The 17,610-nt window shown below is 38.2% G+C and overlaps 2 protein-coding genes and 1 long non-coding RNA gene across 9 annotated transcripts in view; 1 reads left to right on the top strand and 2 right to left on the bottom strand.

The window, feature by feature from the left end:
- LOC105691856 (triple functional domain protein) overlaps positions 1 to 13,769 on the top strand; it is a 35,855-nt gene extending 22,086 nt beyond the window's left edge. For 5 of the 6 annotated variants that reach the window (XM_012410608.3, XM_012410607.3, XM_012410606.3 and 2 more), the window contains 14 exons: positions 4,594 to 4,666; positions 6,689 to 7,034; positions 7,290 to 7,373; positions 7,465 to 7,790; positions 7,965 to 8,124; positions 8,202 to 8,429; positions 8,552 to 8,740; positions 8,952 to 9,184; positions 10,592 to 10,844; positions 11,340 to 11,874; positions 11,962 to 12,490; positions 12,571 to 12,906; positions 12,996 to 13,188; positions 13,252 to 13,769. In XM_012410608.3, the coding sequence (XP_012266031.2) occupies positions 4,594 to 4,666; positions 6,689 to 7,034; positions 7,290 to 7,373; positions 7,465 to 7,790; positions 7,965 to 8,124; positions 8,202 to 8,429; positions 8,552 to 8,740; positions 8,952 to 9,184; positions 10,592 to 10,844; positions 11,340 to 11,874; positions 11,962 to 12,490; positions 12,571 to 12,906; positions 12,996 to 13,188; positions 13,252 to 13,359 (3,593 nt within the window). In that variant the 3' untranslated portion in view covers positions 13,360 to 13,769. Of the gene's footprint in view, positions 1 to 4,593; positions 4,667 to 6,688; positions 7,035 to 7,289; positions 7,374 to 7,464; positions 7,791 to 7,964; positions 8,125 to 8,201; positions 8,430 to 8,551; positions 8,741 to 8,951; positions 9,185 to 10,591; positions 10,845 to 10,915; positions 11,302 to 11,339; positions 11,875 to 11,961; positions 12,491 to 12,570; positions 12,907 to 12,995; positions 13,189 to 13,251 lie in introns of those variants that run through there. The other variant, XM_012410610.3, reaches the window with a different exon arrangement.
- On the bottom strand, positions 5,360 to 6,051 carry LOC125500250. Its single transcript, XR_007277515.1, has 2 exons — positions 5,803 to 6,051; positions 5,360 to 5,701 (listed from the first exon to the last, which is right to left on the bottom strand). It is a non-coding gene; the product is annotated as an uncharacterized LOC125500250 (long non-coding RNA).
- A 24-nt stretch (positions 13,770 to 13,793) lies between the features above and the next one.
- On the bottom strand, positions 13,794 to 17,271 carry LOC105691859 (zinc finger protein 26-like). 2 transcript variants are annotated; one of them, XM_012410624.3, is made up of 3 exons: positions 17,113 to 17,271; positions 16,276 to 16,601; positions 13,794 to 16,181 (listed from the first exon to the last, which is right to left on the bottom strand). In XM_012410624.3, the coding sequence occupies exons 2-3, from the start codon at positions 16,576 to 16,578 to the stop codon at positions 14,058 to 14,060; spliced, it is 2,427 nt and encodes an 808-aa protein (XP_012266047.2). In that variant the 5' UTR covers positions 16,579 to 16,601; positions 17,113 to 17,271; the 3' UTR covers positions 13,794 to 14,057. The 2 variants fall into 2 exon arrangements, with proteins under 2 accessions (XP_012266047.2, XP_012266046.2); XM_012410623.3 differs by lacking the exon at positions 17,113 to 17,271 and adding an exon at positions 16,712 to 17,079.
- Positions 17,272 to 17,610: the final 339 nt, after the last annotated feature.

Below are 17,610 nucleotides of genomic sequence, written 5' to 3'. Positions count from 1 at the left end.
ACCCCGCTAAACCTAATACGAGTACACGCACTAAGGGACCTTTTTTTTTTCTTTCTTTCTTTCTTTCTTTCTTTCTTTCTTTCCATTCTTCCTAGTTTTTATCATCGATTATCGATTTAAAGAGGATTTTCAATCTCGCGAAAACCTTCGGACTAACCAGATTTGTATCGCCTGTTTCAGTAGATTTTAGTTGGTTTTTTTTTTCCCCCCAATTTTTATCTTCTTTTCATCCAATTCAGCATAAACAAGCCTTTTTAATTGTATGTAAAGTGAGATGAGATATATTTATATTTATACCACGTGCACATATTTAAACTACTACTACGCTACTCCTGCCGATAGTCTTTCTCAGTATTATTGATTTTTATCTTCACCTAATTTTTATGGAAAAAAAAAGGAAAAAAATAATCACGATATAGCTACGGCATCGCTATTGATGTGGGGTTGAGTTATTGGGGTGAAATAAAATTTTGAAAAATGAAAAATACCCTTCGGATGTTCATCAGATTTTCCAGCATTCGTGCTGCGGTGTATCGTATTTCAAACCGCACTTGTCGTTGGTCCAGATTTCAAGAAATTCTTTACAATTCTCTTTTCAAGACCGCTCGTGTGATAACTAAAGGGAAATAACGTAAACTGTAATGGAAGATTTGATTTGTCTTGCACCGTAGGCGTGGCTATCTATCTCATAGCGTTGAAATAGAAAACGCAAAAATAGCCCTTATACTGTACGTGATATCGTGTGGAAAATAAAAAAACAATTTCCAGAGTCTAAAATGGCGCGTTTCCGTTTAGTTCCCATTTTTTCGGTTTTTTTGAAAATTAATAATTAGATTTTTTTTCTCCCAAATGATAACAAACGATCCAGTTGCGTGCGACCGCAATTTTCGGAAATCCTTAATTTTTCTCTCTTTCGTTCCCTGCTACTGCACGGAATTCTTGCGTATAATTACGCTCAAATTGGAAACACATGCTGCCGCAAAACGCACACGTATATAATTTATGCATGTACGTACGTATGTACTCGCGTACCTATGTACACAAATATATACTCGCGACTATATTATCAAAACCGCGGATAACACTAAACCACGTAACCCGCTTCTGTTCGTTGTTGGTGCTGGTGGCCCGATTAGAAAATCCGGTCTCATTTTATGGTATTACATACACACGTTATAATCTTAGGTAATTCTCTTTTTTCTTATTTATCGCATAAAATGCACGAAGTTATTGTACATAGAGGTACGCTCATATAAGTGGGTATTTACCAATTCCATGCGTAATGTAGTTCGAACGTATAGCGACGGTTTTTCTCACAAATTCATTTCATCTCTCTTCCTCCACAATTACATGTCGAACAAAAGGGAACAAAAAAATAAACCAAAAAAACCCAAGAGATCAATAATTAATCAGAAATCAACGTGACTGTGCATCGACACTTTTTTATTTTTCTTTTTCAATTTCTGCTGACTGATCCTCGTTCTAGCTCACTATACAATATTATAATCACAATCACATTTCGTTCAAGTCTTATGCATATGTATACGTATGTATATAATAATGATGATCGTTTTGAGAATTTTTTGTTTGAGTTTTATTTTTTTTTTTATTTTTTTTTTTAAACAAACTTGAAAAGTAGTAACGATGCAAGGTCGCTGTATAATAAAATTTGTGGCTCATCGCCAGCCACTATACCTATAACCATACGTATAGTTTATTTTACTTCATTATTTGTAATATTTTTTTTTCTTTTTTCAATTTAATTATTCATACACAGAATAAACAAATTGATCATCGATGGTCAAACAGTTATACGTTTCTCGAAAAAGAATCTACTTGTTTGACTCTTTTTTTCTTCAAATATTTACATATTTCCGGTCGCATTTTCGTGTTTCCGGAGCTACATTTTTATACCTGTATATACATATACTATGTATATTAACCTGACATGCAAATGAACGAAGGGAATAACCCAAGCTAGTATACCCACGGTTCAAAGTTTAATTAATTTCGACCCGGGGACCGCTACAGACCACGAAAATTTTACGTTTAATTACCTTTTTCTCTCTCTCTCTCACTCTCTCTCTCTCTTTCTCTCTTTCACTCTCTCTCTCTCTCTGTCTTTCACTCTCACGTGGATGCAGGTTGCTGAATTTTGAAATAATTTACGGAGTTTGTTATGAATTATATGTAGACACGTGAAAATATGGGGTTCATAAAACCATCTATACCTATTTTATAATAACGAATGACAACCACGTGCCATCGTACACTGTCAGAAGATTCACGCCTCTTTATATTTAACGTCCTTGCAGAATATTTTTGGTACATCGAATCGCGAAAATTTCCGAACCCCTCCGAACTATTCAACTAAAGATAATCTCAAATCTTCATCGGTTTTATAAATATAATTTACAAGGTACAATCTAGGTGAGCATATGTGTTGACATGAAATTTTGCTTTGTACTAGATTGTTACGTAGAAAAATATTCTTTGTGAGAAAAAAAGAAATGGAAGAAGAGAAGATTTTAGCCTGAATATCGTTGGGGTATTGAAAAATTAAAGAGACGAAGAACAAGCTTTGTATCGCAATACGGAAATTCCTAACTTCCGGTACAGCTATTAAAATATATATTGCCGTGTCGACCGCGATATGTTGTTAATACGATTATAATTATCGTTGTTATTGTTGTTATTGTTTAATGCGAAAATACAATGAGCGTATCCGTAGAATTTTGTTAATCGGGTCACGAGACTCACGTAAACTTAACAAAGTGGGTATTGTTAGAATTTTTCTTTTCTTCCCCTTCTTGTAATAATGCAGGTGGTTAGTACGGTACAAGTGCGTAAAGTTGATGCCCATGCGCTAATGCCTTTCGCTTCTGGCTCTACTTATACCGCTGCAAATAATTAATCGTTAATTAGAAGTTGCTATTCCATCTCAGGTTTAAACTAAACGCCATTTTATCGATCTTTCTACATCTCCTATTATAATTTCTGTCCTATATATGCACCACGTTCAGAAACTGCACAGCTGCAGCTGCAGCCGCTGCGCAAGATTTTTCAGTATATATAAGGAATTGAATTCATTATATCTCGAGCGATAATAAATTTGAGCGGGGGGTTAATCAGAGGCAATTAAATTTCGCTCCAGTAATTGAAAAGTGGGGACGGGGCTACGGGCTCGCGATAAAAATTCCCTATATCACGTTATTCTTGTGCATTAAATTATCGAAGCTTTACCAAATAAATATAACGAACACCGCATTTGCAAAATCTGAAATGTCAAGCTTCGTCTGACAAATCCGTATAGATACGTAGGATACGTACATATATTTATCCTTACGGTCCGCTGACGCGAAATTCTGCAGTGGTAAAGTTCGTCTGTTTTTATAGGCGTCGCGACGCCGCCGCATTGCGGAAGGGAATGTGCGAACAGATCTATACCTTTCTACCCCCGCGTACGTACGTACGTACGTACGTACGTGTATTTTATCTCGCGTGATGCAGAGTCACATCGACGAACATGGAAAAAAAGGATTTTCTTTGTTGCCCTCCCTTTTTCTCTACGTAGGTCGATTGATTTCTATACGGGGGTAACATGTTTTGAATATTTTTATTCTTTCTTTTTCTAGTTACGTCAGGCCGGTTATCAGAGCCGCGGCTACATCTTGGAGATTATGTGTTAGCTACGTCATGCGAATCGGAGTTTTATAGTTAATAACGGGGTTTAGGTATATCATGACAGAGTGCAGAAGTTGTAGGCTATTTGGAATCGCACCAAACCTTGCGAGGGACGCCTATTTCTGATCGTGTTTCCACGACGATCTGGTATATGAACGGCGTTTAATGCGACTGAGAAAAAGCAGAGTTTTACCTCGACGACGTCGCGACGCGTCGTTGGCGTCAGCGACGTTTCAAACTATGACTATAACGTGCTCGCTGTATCGGTATAATATCGCACTATCAAATATGAAACGTCGGGATATCCGCGGTTACGTTTTGCTACGGTGACGACGACGACGACGACGAATCGAAGTGACTCAATTCTGGCTATCGCGCCCTCCACTTCTTCCTCCTCTGTTTCCCCTCCACTTCTTCTTATTCTACTCGTGCGACTCCTACTCTTTCTGCAAAATTCTGCTGTTGCTTTTTCTTACTCCCTACGTGACCATTATTTTTTTCATCGTTCGACTAGTAACGCGACGGTTTCTCAAGAGGGAGGAAGGACCTTCTCTCCTATTTTTCTTACCTCGTAACTCTCTAACTTATATACCTTATCGGAAACGTACCTTCAAAGTGTGTCGAAAAAATTCACTCTATCGTATTGCCAAGAATAATCCAAATAAATTTAAATTTATTTTAAACCATTCGAAACCCCCCTGCCCCATCTTGATATGATTCAACGCACTCTCTGTGACAAAAACTGAAGAACAAATTATCAGTTGGAACAGTAATAATTAACAGTGAATATTATGCGTCGCAGTTCTTATAGCGGCACATCATCGGATGATAATCAATTATTGAACGATAAATTATCGAGTGGTGGTTCGAGGTGACGCAAAATGTTTCAAGTTGTATGTGATGTTTTAGAACTTGGTACGAGTGACGGGGGTGGATCAGCGAGTACCAGTTCGCCAGGGAACAAGAGACGTGGATTTAGCGGGTGAGTTTTATATTTGGAAAATATACATTGCAAAAATATACATGTATGTACATACTGGGCAGTACGGTTCACTTGCGGCACCCTTTACACATACACGCCTATGGAGGTTTTATATGGTAACACGGTTCAGCGATCAATTACACTTTTCAAACTCGGTCTATCAGAATTCAGACAATGTCAAACGGAGCGTTTAATTTAACGTCAACTTCAGATTAAAACAACGACACACGGTTACAGTGGGCCACGATAAGGAGATAAATCACGACAAGGATGAAACGAACCCAAGATGCTTATTAAAGTTTCATTTAATTTTGTCGAAGAAATATTTCCATTGGATCGATATAACGCAACGATCATATTCGGTCATGTGGTCGTCAACGTCGTACAATATATATATTTTTTTCTCGCCTTCTTGCGTTTAATCATTATCATCTTCCGATAAGATTGAACCGAGTGTATCATGTATGTAGTTAATTTTTCCTAGTTTATTGTTATTATCGTTATTATTTACCCTTTTTTTTTTTCTTTTTATCGATGGTGCACGATTACATCGATACCTGCAATCGTTTTGTCGTTGCTTCATAACGTGAAATACGATAAAAGATTTATGTGGTAGACAGCTGTACATATATTTATACACATATTTGTTTTTTTGTATCGAAAAATTTGATGGAAAAAAGAGAGAAAAACGAATATTTTGCCATAATTAAATTCGTACAATAATTAAAGGTAGAAACGAAGAAAAACGTGAACGTGAAAATAACCATGTTCGCAGTTTCTAATAGTTGAGCATCATGGGGAACCTCTGTCCACTGGTTAGTCATCGTAACGAGTACCGGTAAAATAATTTCATAATTTCTTCGAATCCACGTTGTTCAGAAATCTCTGCATACAGGAAATATCTCCTTTTCTTTTTCTCTCTCTTCCTTTTCAAAGCGTACGTTCTATTTATCCTTTTTATCGGTATCCGGCCGCGTCGTCTCAAGCTTTTTCTCTTTAATGATTGTATTAGATATTCATAATTGTATTCAATCACTGGAAACAAAAAAAACCATAAAAGATGTTATATACATTCCGCAGTCGCCATTAGAAACGAAACTTTTACCATTAAAAAGCTCAACTTTTTGATTACATACAACGTACATCGTTTGGAGCGGAATTGTTGTTACTCGTACTATATTTCATACGCGGCATATTGCTTTATTTCACACAATGTCCAGTGTTTCCGATGGTCGAAACGAATATCCTGTCTCAATGCCTGTGAACGATAAACCGTAGTAGAGGGGGATGTTTGAAATTACACAATTATTTCTCTGCATAATGTTATAACGTTGAAACTGTTTCCCTGTGACCGTAAAAAGCTGGAGTCAAAGCGCATGTGACATCATTCACTGCGAGTTCTTTTCAATTTTCATTTATTTATTTAATTTTTTCCCCGTCTGAATAACGTGAAAGCTTTTGTTCATTGTACATTTCATATTAAATCTCGTACGAACGCCAGTTTTTCGCGTTTCATAATCAGTCAGTTACCGCAGTTTATAGTTTCTCGTTCTCGTTGCAATTTAATCATCATCGCACCATCATCAGTTTATGTCACGTCATTAAATACGAGTCGAGATTTCCGAGGACTATTCTAATTAATGATACAGTGCGCGGAATTCTCTCCTTAACTGCAGATAGAATTCTTGAAGAGAAAGAAAAAAATAAAAGAAAACTCGGTGCTTCAACATGTGAAAGAAATTTCTGTTCCACCTTGCTCGTTATACGCTCGAGAAAATGTTTAACGCCATGTATGAAAATTTTCTGACCAAAAAAAAAAAACATCAGGTTTATTTTAACATTGAAAAAAAAAATTTGCGGCCGCAGAATATTCAGTGTGCAGCACATTCCATATACGTTCTTTGATATCTATATTCATCGCTGCTGAAAACGTAGTTAGGGAAACCGTATGATTAATTTCTGCTCGGGGTTTTCATGTGGGATAATCAAACTCATGTGCGTTTGTTTTATTTTATCGTTCAGGAGAAAGTGGCTGCCGCCTCCTCTTAGAAAATTGAGTCAAGGAAAGGTTGAAAAATCAACGACTCCGGACCGACTGCCACCTTTGAAAAAGACCGGCTCGGATAAGCGTTTCAAATTGCCAAGTGGAGATAAATCTGGTCGCGCAGCATCCGAGGGTGAAGAAGAGGAAGAAGTCGAAGGAGATGACGGGGAAACTCCGGCTTTCCTCGAGCAAAATGGAGCCGAAGACGGAGAGGACGATCTCGAGCTACCGCCACCAATGAAACCGATTACCGAACCAATTTTGGTAGCTACGGGAAACGGACCACCCGGTTCTACCATACCCGATGAATTGCCAGGCAAAAGAGTAAGTCTTACCGATTATTATATCACGTTCAACCGATGGAATTTTTCATTTTCCAACGCTATTTTCAGTCTTAATCAAATTGACGACAAAACAGCTAATTTTTCTATCGCGATGAGCACTTAATTTGTATGTTTGACATTAGATGCTCCATTCAAGGTGAAATTAATTGCTGCCGTTAAACAAGCAATAACCTTGATGCCAACAATATGTACTGCAGGCATATTTTATACAGACGTCATTTTGCTTAAATTACAGGTTTCCGAACGTTCCATGAAATCTTTGGACGGTGCTACGTCCGCAGATCTTGCCGAAATCGAACAAATTGTCAAAGAAAGAATGGCGAGTAAAAATCTTGATATTTGATATACATAAGGTATAGCCCACACGCCTCGTCGCCTCGTCGATCTAATTATCGCCTTAACAATGACAGGAACAACACACGGAGAACCAGGAGAGGCATAGTTTGATGAGAGTACCCAGTAAACCGTCGACCGGTGACGACGTGGTGAGCATCGGCGGACCGGTTGTTGAAGAAACAGATCCGGAAACTGCTGCGATTACCAAAAGACAGTTCGTCATCAGAGAGTTAGTAGAGACTGAAAGAGATTACGTAACTGATCTGAAACAGATTGTTGAGGGTTACATGGCGATGATGAGAGATCCCGAAAGCGAAGTTCCTCTGCCGGAAGATCTAAAGGGTGGGAAAGATAAAATGGTTTTCGGTAACATAGAAGCAATCTACGAGTGGCACAGAGAGTGAGTATCCCATTTTATTTACTAGTCGATACGTCGTTAGGTGCGCTTGAAGTTTTTGTATCGGACGGCGCTTTCCTCGTTACTTTTCGATTTGTTTATTCACTTATTTATATTCCTTAATTTGTGGAAGAATATCGATTGCAAGTATTACACAACGTGGTGTTGTCGTTACAGCTTTTTTCTCAAGGCGTTGGAACATTGTCTAGAAAGGCCGCAGGATCTGGGCCCTTTGTTCAAAAAATATGAGAGAAAGTTGCACATGTATGTTGTGTATTGTCAAAATAAACCAGTCTCTGAGTATATTGTGTCGGAACACAGCGATACGTATTTCGAGGTAATTATATCTAAACCGATGAGCTTGAGTTTTACGGTTATCGAATAACTCGTTAAAAAATAATTATCATATTTCAGGAACTGCGCCAAAAGTTAGGTCATAGACTTCAGTTATGCGACTTACTGATAAAACCTGTACAGCGAATTACTAAGTATCAATTGCTGTTACGCGAAGCACTGAGATTAACGGAAAGGACACAAAATCACTCTGAAATCGAAGGTCTTCGCGCAGCTGCACACGTTATGCGAATCATTCCCAAAGCAGCCAATGATATGATGGATGTCGGAAGATTACAGGGCTTTGACGTACGACCATTTTATATCAATCTTAAAAAGCATGCGTTTCGATCATTCGACGTGGATTTATCGCTTCCAAAGCTTTTCTCTCAGTTCGTGAACTCTTTTGAACAAGATCTTATGATTTTTAGGGTAAAATAACGGCTCAAGGAAAGCTCCTCCTGCACGGGCCGCTGTTAGTCTCAGAACTTGGGAACGTACCGATACGCGGAAGAGAGTGGCAGGTTTTTCTGTTCGAGCAGAATATTATTTTCAGCGAAGCTGTCGGAAAGAAAACGCAGTTCACCAGTCCTGCTTACATATACAAAGCTCATATACAGGTACGCTCTCGATTCACTGAGAAATTTTTCCACCGTCCGAATCAATCGGTATAAATTACGGAGACATGGATCTCCCAGCAAACAATAGCTGCGCTCTAATCCCTGCCGCAGCAGACATTAGTGAGAGCGTTATTGAGATTCCGATTATCTTTTGTCCCCCGAATCACCGTGATATTCAGATTATAATTGACACGTACGTAAACTCATTCAGGTGAACAAAATGAGTCTCGAAGACTCCGTAGATGATCCTGAAAGGTTTGTGATTCGATCGACCGACCCACGAAAGCCTGGGTTGGGATTCTCGTGTGCCGCGGTGGACGAGAACGGGGCGCGCAAACAGGAGTGGGTGGATACGATTACTGCGATTCTACAAACTCAGCGCGACTTCCTTAAGGCTATACAATCCCCCATTGCCTACCAAAAGGAACTTACCAAAGACCCACTGTAAGCGTCTCAACTACTCAACTCACTGACATTTAACACTCAACCTGTGAATATTCGTTCCAACATATTTTTGTATATTTTATAAAGATACGAACGCTGTAAGCTAGTTAATGGTAGTGTCTCCTTGTCTTTGACCTCACTTGTTCCTCCTCGTACCTTTATCGCCCTGCTCTTAGCTTCGGAATCTTCTCTCTATAATTATTACCCTTTTACTTACTCTCGCTCCCGGAGCCTGTCACGTGTGCTAATCCGTTCCAATGTGCATATATACATATAGAAATCTATATATATACAATATATACATACATACGCACATATATGTATGTTTATATCTATATATATATACATAATTAATGAATAATGAAAAGTGAGGCGCTCGCGAGAGCATACAGTAATGAAATTGATTATTATTATAATAAAAATGTATGATATATTTATAATAATTTTAATAACGTTTATAATGACACTGGAGTAACAAAGCTGTCAGTGTATGTAAATAATACATATTATTGGAAAAACACTATAATAATCAACTCCTGCGCATAAAACAAGAAAAACCGAACAGAACAAAAACAAAAAACAAAATTTTTGTTTAGAATAAAAAGTAAATTGATTGAGAATGTGATTGTAATGCATCGTAATCCCTATCCAATTTTAATGCCGAAGCACCCAACTAACTGCTTGTTTTTTATGATTTAAAAAAAAAAACACAGTACTACAATGTCAACTCTCTATTCTTACTCAATGTGCACTTACAATAATATTTCCAATCTTACTAAGGATATTGAAAACAGGCTTCGTTTCAATGGGCAGAATCGGTTGCATAATGATGAAAGTTATTATTTAAAGAGAGAAAAAGTTCTTCCGAATCCGCTCAGTGTGCGCTGCAATCTTTTGAAAGTGAAAAAAATATATATATACATGAGCGAAGCAGATTACTTTTGATGCATGTAAATATTTTATGCATTTTTCTATTGCTATTTTCTGAAAATTCTATGATTTTTCAGCGCATTGACCACGGAGGAAATTTCGAGTTAGCTAAATTATTGATTAGATTTATGTATTTGCTTCGTTCTGCGATACGAGACGTGTGCATGCCGATTATGCTTCTCATTCTGTACTGTGTAAAAAGGCTTTAACAGCTTATATTTCAAAGAAAAATCCAAGAATGATCCCCCAACTACCAACACTTCCATCTCGAAGCAGTTAATTATTGAAAAAAAAGGCGCAGCATTCTCAAACTATCACTTCAATTGGCATAATAATGAAAACTAAAATCTAAATTACGTTTTGGATTTGTATAATGCATTACATGAGAAACAAAACGAAAAAGAAAAGAAGAATAGATATCATTTTTGATCCGTAGTACTGTGTTTTGCTATTCATTTTTAATTTGCTGGCGTACAGCCGTGGCACAACACCGGAACCGGTCGTTCGAGCAGCAGTATCAGTTCCTCCAATGCTGACCGTATCTGGAGCAGCAAACAAGGAAAGAAGTACTCATCGTAAAACACCAGCGATTCAACGATCGCACACCGGAGGTTTAGAAGGAGATGGTCCTGTTCGGACGCCCAGTCCTACTAAGAGTAAACTTAACTTCTTAGAGGGATTCCGAAACACACTTCGAGCACGGTCGCCTGTTCGCAACAATTCAATTCCGGTGAGCCCCAATCCCTCTCTGGTATAAAACGAAGTGGAGCCCAGACTGTTATAGCATTCTTGAAATTCCAGCCAAGGGACTCTTCCGCTTCTTCCTCTTGATGTCTCTCGCTCTCTACTATCTATTGCATTGCCTTCTGTTGTTGCAATGGCAAACCCTCGGTCTTGTATTATTAAAATAAAAACAAAAAAAAATGTTGAAAAAAAACCAGAAAAAGACGTATGCCCCTAAAGTACAAATTGTATGCCTAGTTCCACACTGTGTAGAACAATAAAAGACATTATACCTACTATACAATTTAAAAAAAAACATATGAAAGAAATTCAGAAAAAAAGCATTGGTTCTGAACTAACTAGCACGATGGGTGGTGGTTCTACTGTACATCCTACCGTTGGGTGAGCATGATATTCTGATGCACGAATAATGAGAATGGCATGAAGCTGGGCATGTTGCCGGGGAAAAAAAGAGGCACTCTCTAACATCAAGATTCCTCAGGTCGCTCCAGGTGCTCGAGTCCGATTAGCTGCTGACTGGGGAAAACTACACGCTGGAGATGAACTGGTAGTCTCTCATCTGGATGGTCCGGGACTAGTTGTTTCTCCCATCGATGCCAAGGAAGAATTGTGGATCCCAGCTAGTTTGATTCCAAACTCTTCCTTCAGCAGAGCGTGGTCTTTTCGTCCAAGAAAAATAGACCCAGACTCGACACTGTCTAGTCCTCAGAAGGGCCAGGATGGAAAGATGCCACCGAAGGTGCTTGCCGTTCTTTCACCTGTTAAAGTAACGGCTGGTGAACTGGCTAGGCTTTCCATTGAAGTAGCTAGAGCGGAAGGTGCTACAGTCGTGTGGAGGAAAGAGGGGTGTGAATCTTATGATATCGTACCAAGTGAACGGTACAGACTCCATAACAATTCTGGATTCATTTACTTGGAAATTTCTCGATGTCGACCCCTGGATTCTGGTGTATATATTTGTAGCATACAATGCGAAAATGGTTCATGCACAACCAAGGTGACGCTTAATGTAACAGGTTTGTGATAATTATTAACATATTCGATAAGTAAGTACACCAAGTGTAACTTTGGTATACTCAGTGAATACTTTGTTCAAATTTCAGGAGGAAATGGAACAACATGGGCCCGTATTCTCGGCACTACGAAGGTTGAAGTTGATTGGGAATGTCACGATATTGGATCGTGCAATTTGGAATACAGGGCGATTCCATCACCAGAATGGACGACGATTGTAAAAGAAGTGAAAGCACCACCGACAATACTGGAATTATTGCCCGGGACCTCGTACAGTTTTCGAATAGTGGGCAGAACTGGAATTGCGACATCACCATCAGCCGTTGTAACGCTACCTACGGATGAGGGCATCAGCTGGGAAGCGGAACAATTTGTTGGACGTTATCTAGAACTCGACGAGCTGGGAAAAGGGAGGTTTGCAATTGTACGACGTGCCCGAGATCGTGGTACTGGACAAGAAGTTGCCCTCAAACAAACACCTCGTCACAAACAATCTAGATCACTCACTCGATCAGAGTATGATTTGCTGGCTTCGACACATCACACGAATATCGTCAGAGCTTTTGCGCTTTTTGAAAACGCTCCACAGCCTGGCGTCGACACAATTGTACTTGAACTGTGAGAAATTCTTCTAAAAATATTGAATCAATGCAATCTCTATATCACAAATTCTAACAAAGATGTTCGTTACCTTCCAGCGTACGTGGTCCAATGCTTTTCGCATACTTGTGTGAAAAAAAAGAATATACAGAGGCTGCAGCGAGTAAATTTACAAGCCAGTTACTTTCGGCATTAGATTGGTTACATTCCCGCCACTTTGCTCATTTGGATGTTAAGCCTGAAAATGTTCTGGTTGATCAAGAAACAGAAATCATTAAACTCGTAGACTTGGGCGAAGCGATAAGAGGACCAGTTGACGAAGTAGTGCCACCGGCTGATTTGGAATTTGCAGCACCCGAGTTGGTATTGGGTAGGCCGACTGGACGGCATACGGATATGTGGGCAGCTGGAGTATTCATTTATGTGCTGTTGAGGTGAGTTGATAATTCTGCGATACTGCGTTATACGTTCAACTTAATCTGCCTATTTAATTTGATCTAATTTCGATCGTTCATTATTCCAGTGGCTTGTCACCATTCCTAGATGACTCGGTTGAGGAAACAACGGCAAACATATTGAAATGTGATTTCTGCTTTCCTGATGAATATTTTGAGAACGTTTCTAATGACGCTAAAGACCTTCTCGGTAGATTACTTTGTTTGCATGGAGAAGATCGTGCTTCTGCGGAAAACTGTTTAGAATCTCCATGGTTCAAGGTAATAATTCAATCAATTTCTCTATGGCACAGCACACGATCAACGTTGATGAACTTCTTTCAGATACCCGAAGGTGCCACGATACCCTCGACGCGAATGGCAGCATTTACCGAGCGTCGTGCACATTGTTCAAAATCGCATCAGGAGCATGGTGATAGTTTTTATTCTTAACGTTAGATATTATTTTGAAATATGTTATTTCTTATTAACAATTTAAAAAGAAAAAGGAATCATGAAAGATCAACTGTAAATAGCAAAGATATATTTAAATTTGTAATACCTCGAGAACCTTGTTGTCTGATAACATCAGTCCGTCTTTGTTAGATTTATGACGATAACTGTTCACGTTGCGTACAATTTTTACTAAGATTTAAGTAAGCGAGACATGATATTATTTTTTACAAAAGAAAAAAAAGTCAAATTTAATTATAGAACACAATAATTATGAACCGCTGATCCGCGATGGCACAATGACGAAAAAGGATGATTTAAATATTCATTTTGTTTTTTATAAAAATATTAATGGACTGATTTATTTGTAATACGCCTTTCTAATTAATAAAAAAAAAAAAGTAAAAATAGAAGGGAATTAAATAATCGAGGCATATTAAAAAGAAATCGTGTATTGTCTTTTCATTTCAGTATGTCAATATAATATATCTATGTAACAAATTATATTGTAGTTTCTAATGACAGGGGCCACATTTTTTCACGTATGAATTTAGTATACAGAAAAAGCGGATTATCAATGGCTATGAAACATGTTAACAAAATTATAGTGAGAGTAAATTAATTTTGTTTCACATCGTCTGTAAGTAAATGTTGTTCAAAGTCGCTGTCCAGTCGAACACTACTGTTATCCACTGGGATTAGTTTCGATCCCAAGAAACTAAATTATCCAAATTTTCAACAGGTTCTTTACATGTGTCTTTATGGTCCTTTGAAATCCGCGATTCTTCCGTTTGATCTTGGGAATTATTCGCACGTTTAACTTTTGGAGTGCATTCCGGGCTTGAGCCCAGGGTCATATCGGAATGGGAAGAATCTTGGTGGCTTATTAGGTAAGAGTTTGACCTGAAAACCTTGTCGCAGTACGCACACTTGTATTTTCGGGGATTTAGTTGTTTTAATTCATCAGAATGTTGGTTAATATGGCTCGTGTATTCTTGTAAAGATTCAAAGTTTTTTGTAAAATCCTCGCAAAGCAGGCAGATAAAATCACCTCGTTCGGCTAAATGATGCTTCATTTTGTGTATACGAAACTTTTCATCGCCAATTATTCGAGTACTACATTCTCCGCAGTATGAGATTTTGTTTCTATAGTTTTCCCAGTCCTCGGACGTGTGAGTTCCGATATGTCTAATCAATTCATCAGCTACCACATACGATTCTTCGCATAATTGACAGTGGAACCAAACTCTCTTTCGTTTTTTCAGCGCACCTTCAGCGTGTGCATTTTTATGCTTATCCAATTGTTCAGTGCTGTAAAACATTCCACCGCAATCCAGGCAAGGAAATAACGGAGATTTATCATGTATTGTCATGTGTTTGTGAGTATCTGCCTCACTATACATCACTTCGTTACAGATTGTGCAAGTGTAAGCAAAAGATGGATGTATTCTGCGAATGTGATAATAAAGCGTGTGTTTGGATGTAAACATTTTCTTGCAATCGTTGCAGGTAAAAATTTTACCCAAACCTGGGATGCTGTGGACCTTAGTTTCAGTTGTCAAGATGGTCTCGCCGCAACTAGATCGTTCTTTTATGTCCGAAAATATATTTTTGTTAGCTGAATGGCTTTTTTTAATGTGTATTCTCAAATTCCGTTTTTTGTAAAACATTTTCTCACAATCGTTACACTTATATCTTTGTTTAGAATGGGGAATCTGATGTTGCGACAAATCATCTTGACTTTCATAGTAAATATCACGATGGTTGCAGTTGTAATTTTTTGATTGAAGATGATCTAACTTAATATGTGATTTTAATTGACGTCGCAATAGAAAACTGCTATCACAGTATTGGCAAGAAATTCGGAACTTGCTGTCAGATAATTTTTCCGGAGTCGTATCGGACGTTGATGCGTTTACTTGACCTTCCGTTTTCATGACGCCCACAACATCCAGCCAACTTAATTCTTCGTCATTGTCACAAGATTCCGAAAGGATATAGCTCACGGTGTTTTCAGAGGTATCACTTGCGTATAATTTACCCAGTACCCTACTTTCATCTTGGATGTCATTGCTTTTGCAAGAACTTTCTTGAAAATTATCAGAATTATATGAATCATCTATTGTATCGTGGCTATTCGTCACTCTTCTACTTTTTACACAATTTTCAAAAGGCATATTGTTTACTTCCGAGGAAAGATCAGTCTTCTTGTTGAATAATTGACTTTTGTTTTTTGTATCCCACAAGTGAGCGCTCTGACCATTGTATTTCCTTTTCTCTGAGAAACATTCCGTTCGTTTATTATGAATAAGTAACAAAGCGCGCAGAGTGCTATCAGCCTTATAAATCTGTTGAAAAAATTCATAAGAATTTTCTAATTTAGTTAAACATTCTGAGCAGATTTTTTTCGGTAGTACGTCGTTTTCCTCAATCTCTATCAGTAGTTTCAATTTTGTGATTACATCAACATCACAATTGTCATATTTTTCCGCTATATCAACAAGATTATTCTCTTCTTTAGCACAGGTTCTACACATATTAATGGTTACTCTTTTGAATTCGGTCAAGCTGCCTATCCTAGTCACTTCGTTTTCATCTTTATCTTTATCTCTCTTATTATCAAATTTCTTATAAAATGTTTTCAAAGACTGTCCAATACGTGGTTTACTTTTATGCTGTGATTTGTCCCGCAGACTCTGGAAGGAATTCAAAAGTGTTTCTATTTCATTTCCCAAGCGTGTACGGAGTTCATCATCTGTTGACTCTTCTGAATCACTACTCGTAAGACTTGACTGGTCGATATTGTGTAGTTGTTGATCCATCTAAGTAAATAAAAAACAAGAATAGAATGTATACAGTAAGTTGTCTGAACAAGATTATCATAGTATCAATGTAATAACATTGAAATGCACTTACATTAGCAACTTTAATTTCACCAAGTTCGCAAGGATATCCAAGATTCCAATATTGAAGCGGAACTCGCCCTTTTTTCAATGTTCCTCTACTGTTATAATCATTGTCCTGGAAATGGTCACCGCATATAGCGAGGCTCATAGATTCCAGAACCGAAGTTTTATGTGTAAGCAAATCTTCACGACCACTGTTCATTAACCATTTAACGCAAAGGCCAGCATTGTGATATGGAAAGTAGTGAAATCGTTGCCCACTTTTCAAAGATTTGCCACAACCAACATAGCTGCACTCGATAGCCAATTCCATTATAATCAGTACGTTGAATCAACCTAAATTATTGTAATACCGGAACATTAATGCACATTATCACCGACTGTAAGGTTAAGTTTTAAAGTACAAAAAACTGAAGTACAAAATAAACATCTCTTCATGAACATACAAGATATTCTTCGGCACTAGTTAAACTTAAAGGCATATTCTTCCTGAAAGATTAATAAACCAGACTAATCATAATTGAACTTTGCACAACCGTTGACGTTACATTCGAACATTTATAGTTTACAGGATGTTGTCAACGGTTTACAGTCGACGTTGAAAAAAGGCGCGTAAACCAAGACAAGATTCAGCGATGGATTTATCAAGCTGGGAAACTGCAGTTCACCGAATCATCCTAAAAAACTTGTTTTCTGTGTACGCGACCTTTAGGAAAATGTTTCTGGTTCAAGGAGGCGAGTGGAGTACGCTCCACCACGCTGCACTTAGTGCAAGTTGCCGAATGCCAGGCGTCGGAGATTATAAATTAAATGGATTCTCTGAATTCTCCCTGATCTGGTAGGTTACCTGCAAACGTCAGTTGCGCGTGGAACCACACACGTCAAGGTAAACCAGAGAGCCCATCAGAGTGCCAAGAAGTGCGTCCCAGCTACACCATTCCAGAATTATTCCCTATTTTTGCTTATTTTTTTGATTAATTTTTCAATTACCGCTTCTTCCCCTTCCCTTGGGGGCGCTCTATAATACGAAACTCAAGTTACACCATCCAGGATTTATTCCCAATTTTTTCCGATTTTTTCCAATTTTTTTTAGATTCTAAAAATTATTTTTCATTTGTGCCGCCTCCGGGCGGTGCGGGTCCTTGAAATTAATTGTACGGCCCTATTTTTAGGCTCCGCCCCTAAAAGGTCACGTGACCGGTTGTCAGAATACAGGTAGCGCTATGTGGCGGAATTTTCGTGAACTAAAATCCCAGGTTTCTTGCCCCTTGACGTCAGGCCATGTAATGCGGGTCGGAGGTGTATTTCGTTGTTTGTGTGTTTCGTTGACTGAAGATTGCTAAAG

This window comes from Athalia rosae, chromosome 3, assembly GCF_917208135.1.
Source record: "Athalia rosae chromosome 3, iyAthRosa1.1, whole genome shotgun sequence".
Classification (NCBI taxonomy): domain Eukaryota; kingdom Metazoa; phylum Arthropoda; class Insecta; order Hymenoptera; family Athaliidae; genus Athalia; species Athalia rosae.
The sequence above is the reverse complement of the archived record's forward strand: the minus strand, read 5'-3'. Positions and strand labels throughout refer to the sequence as shown.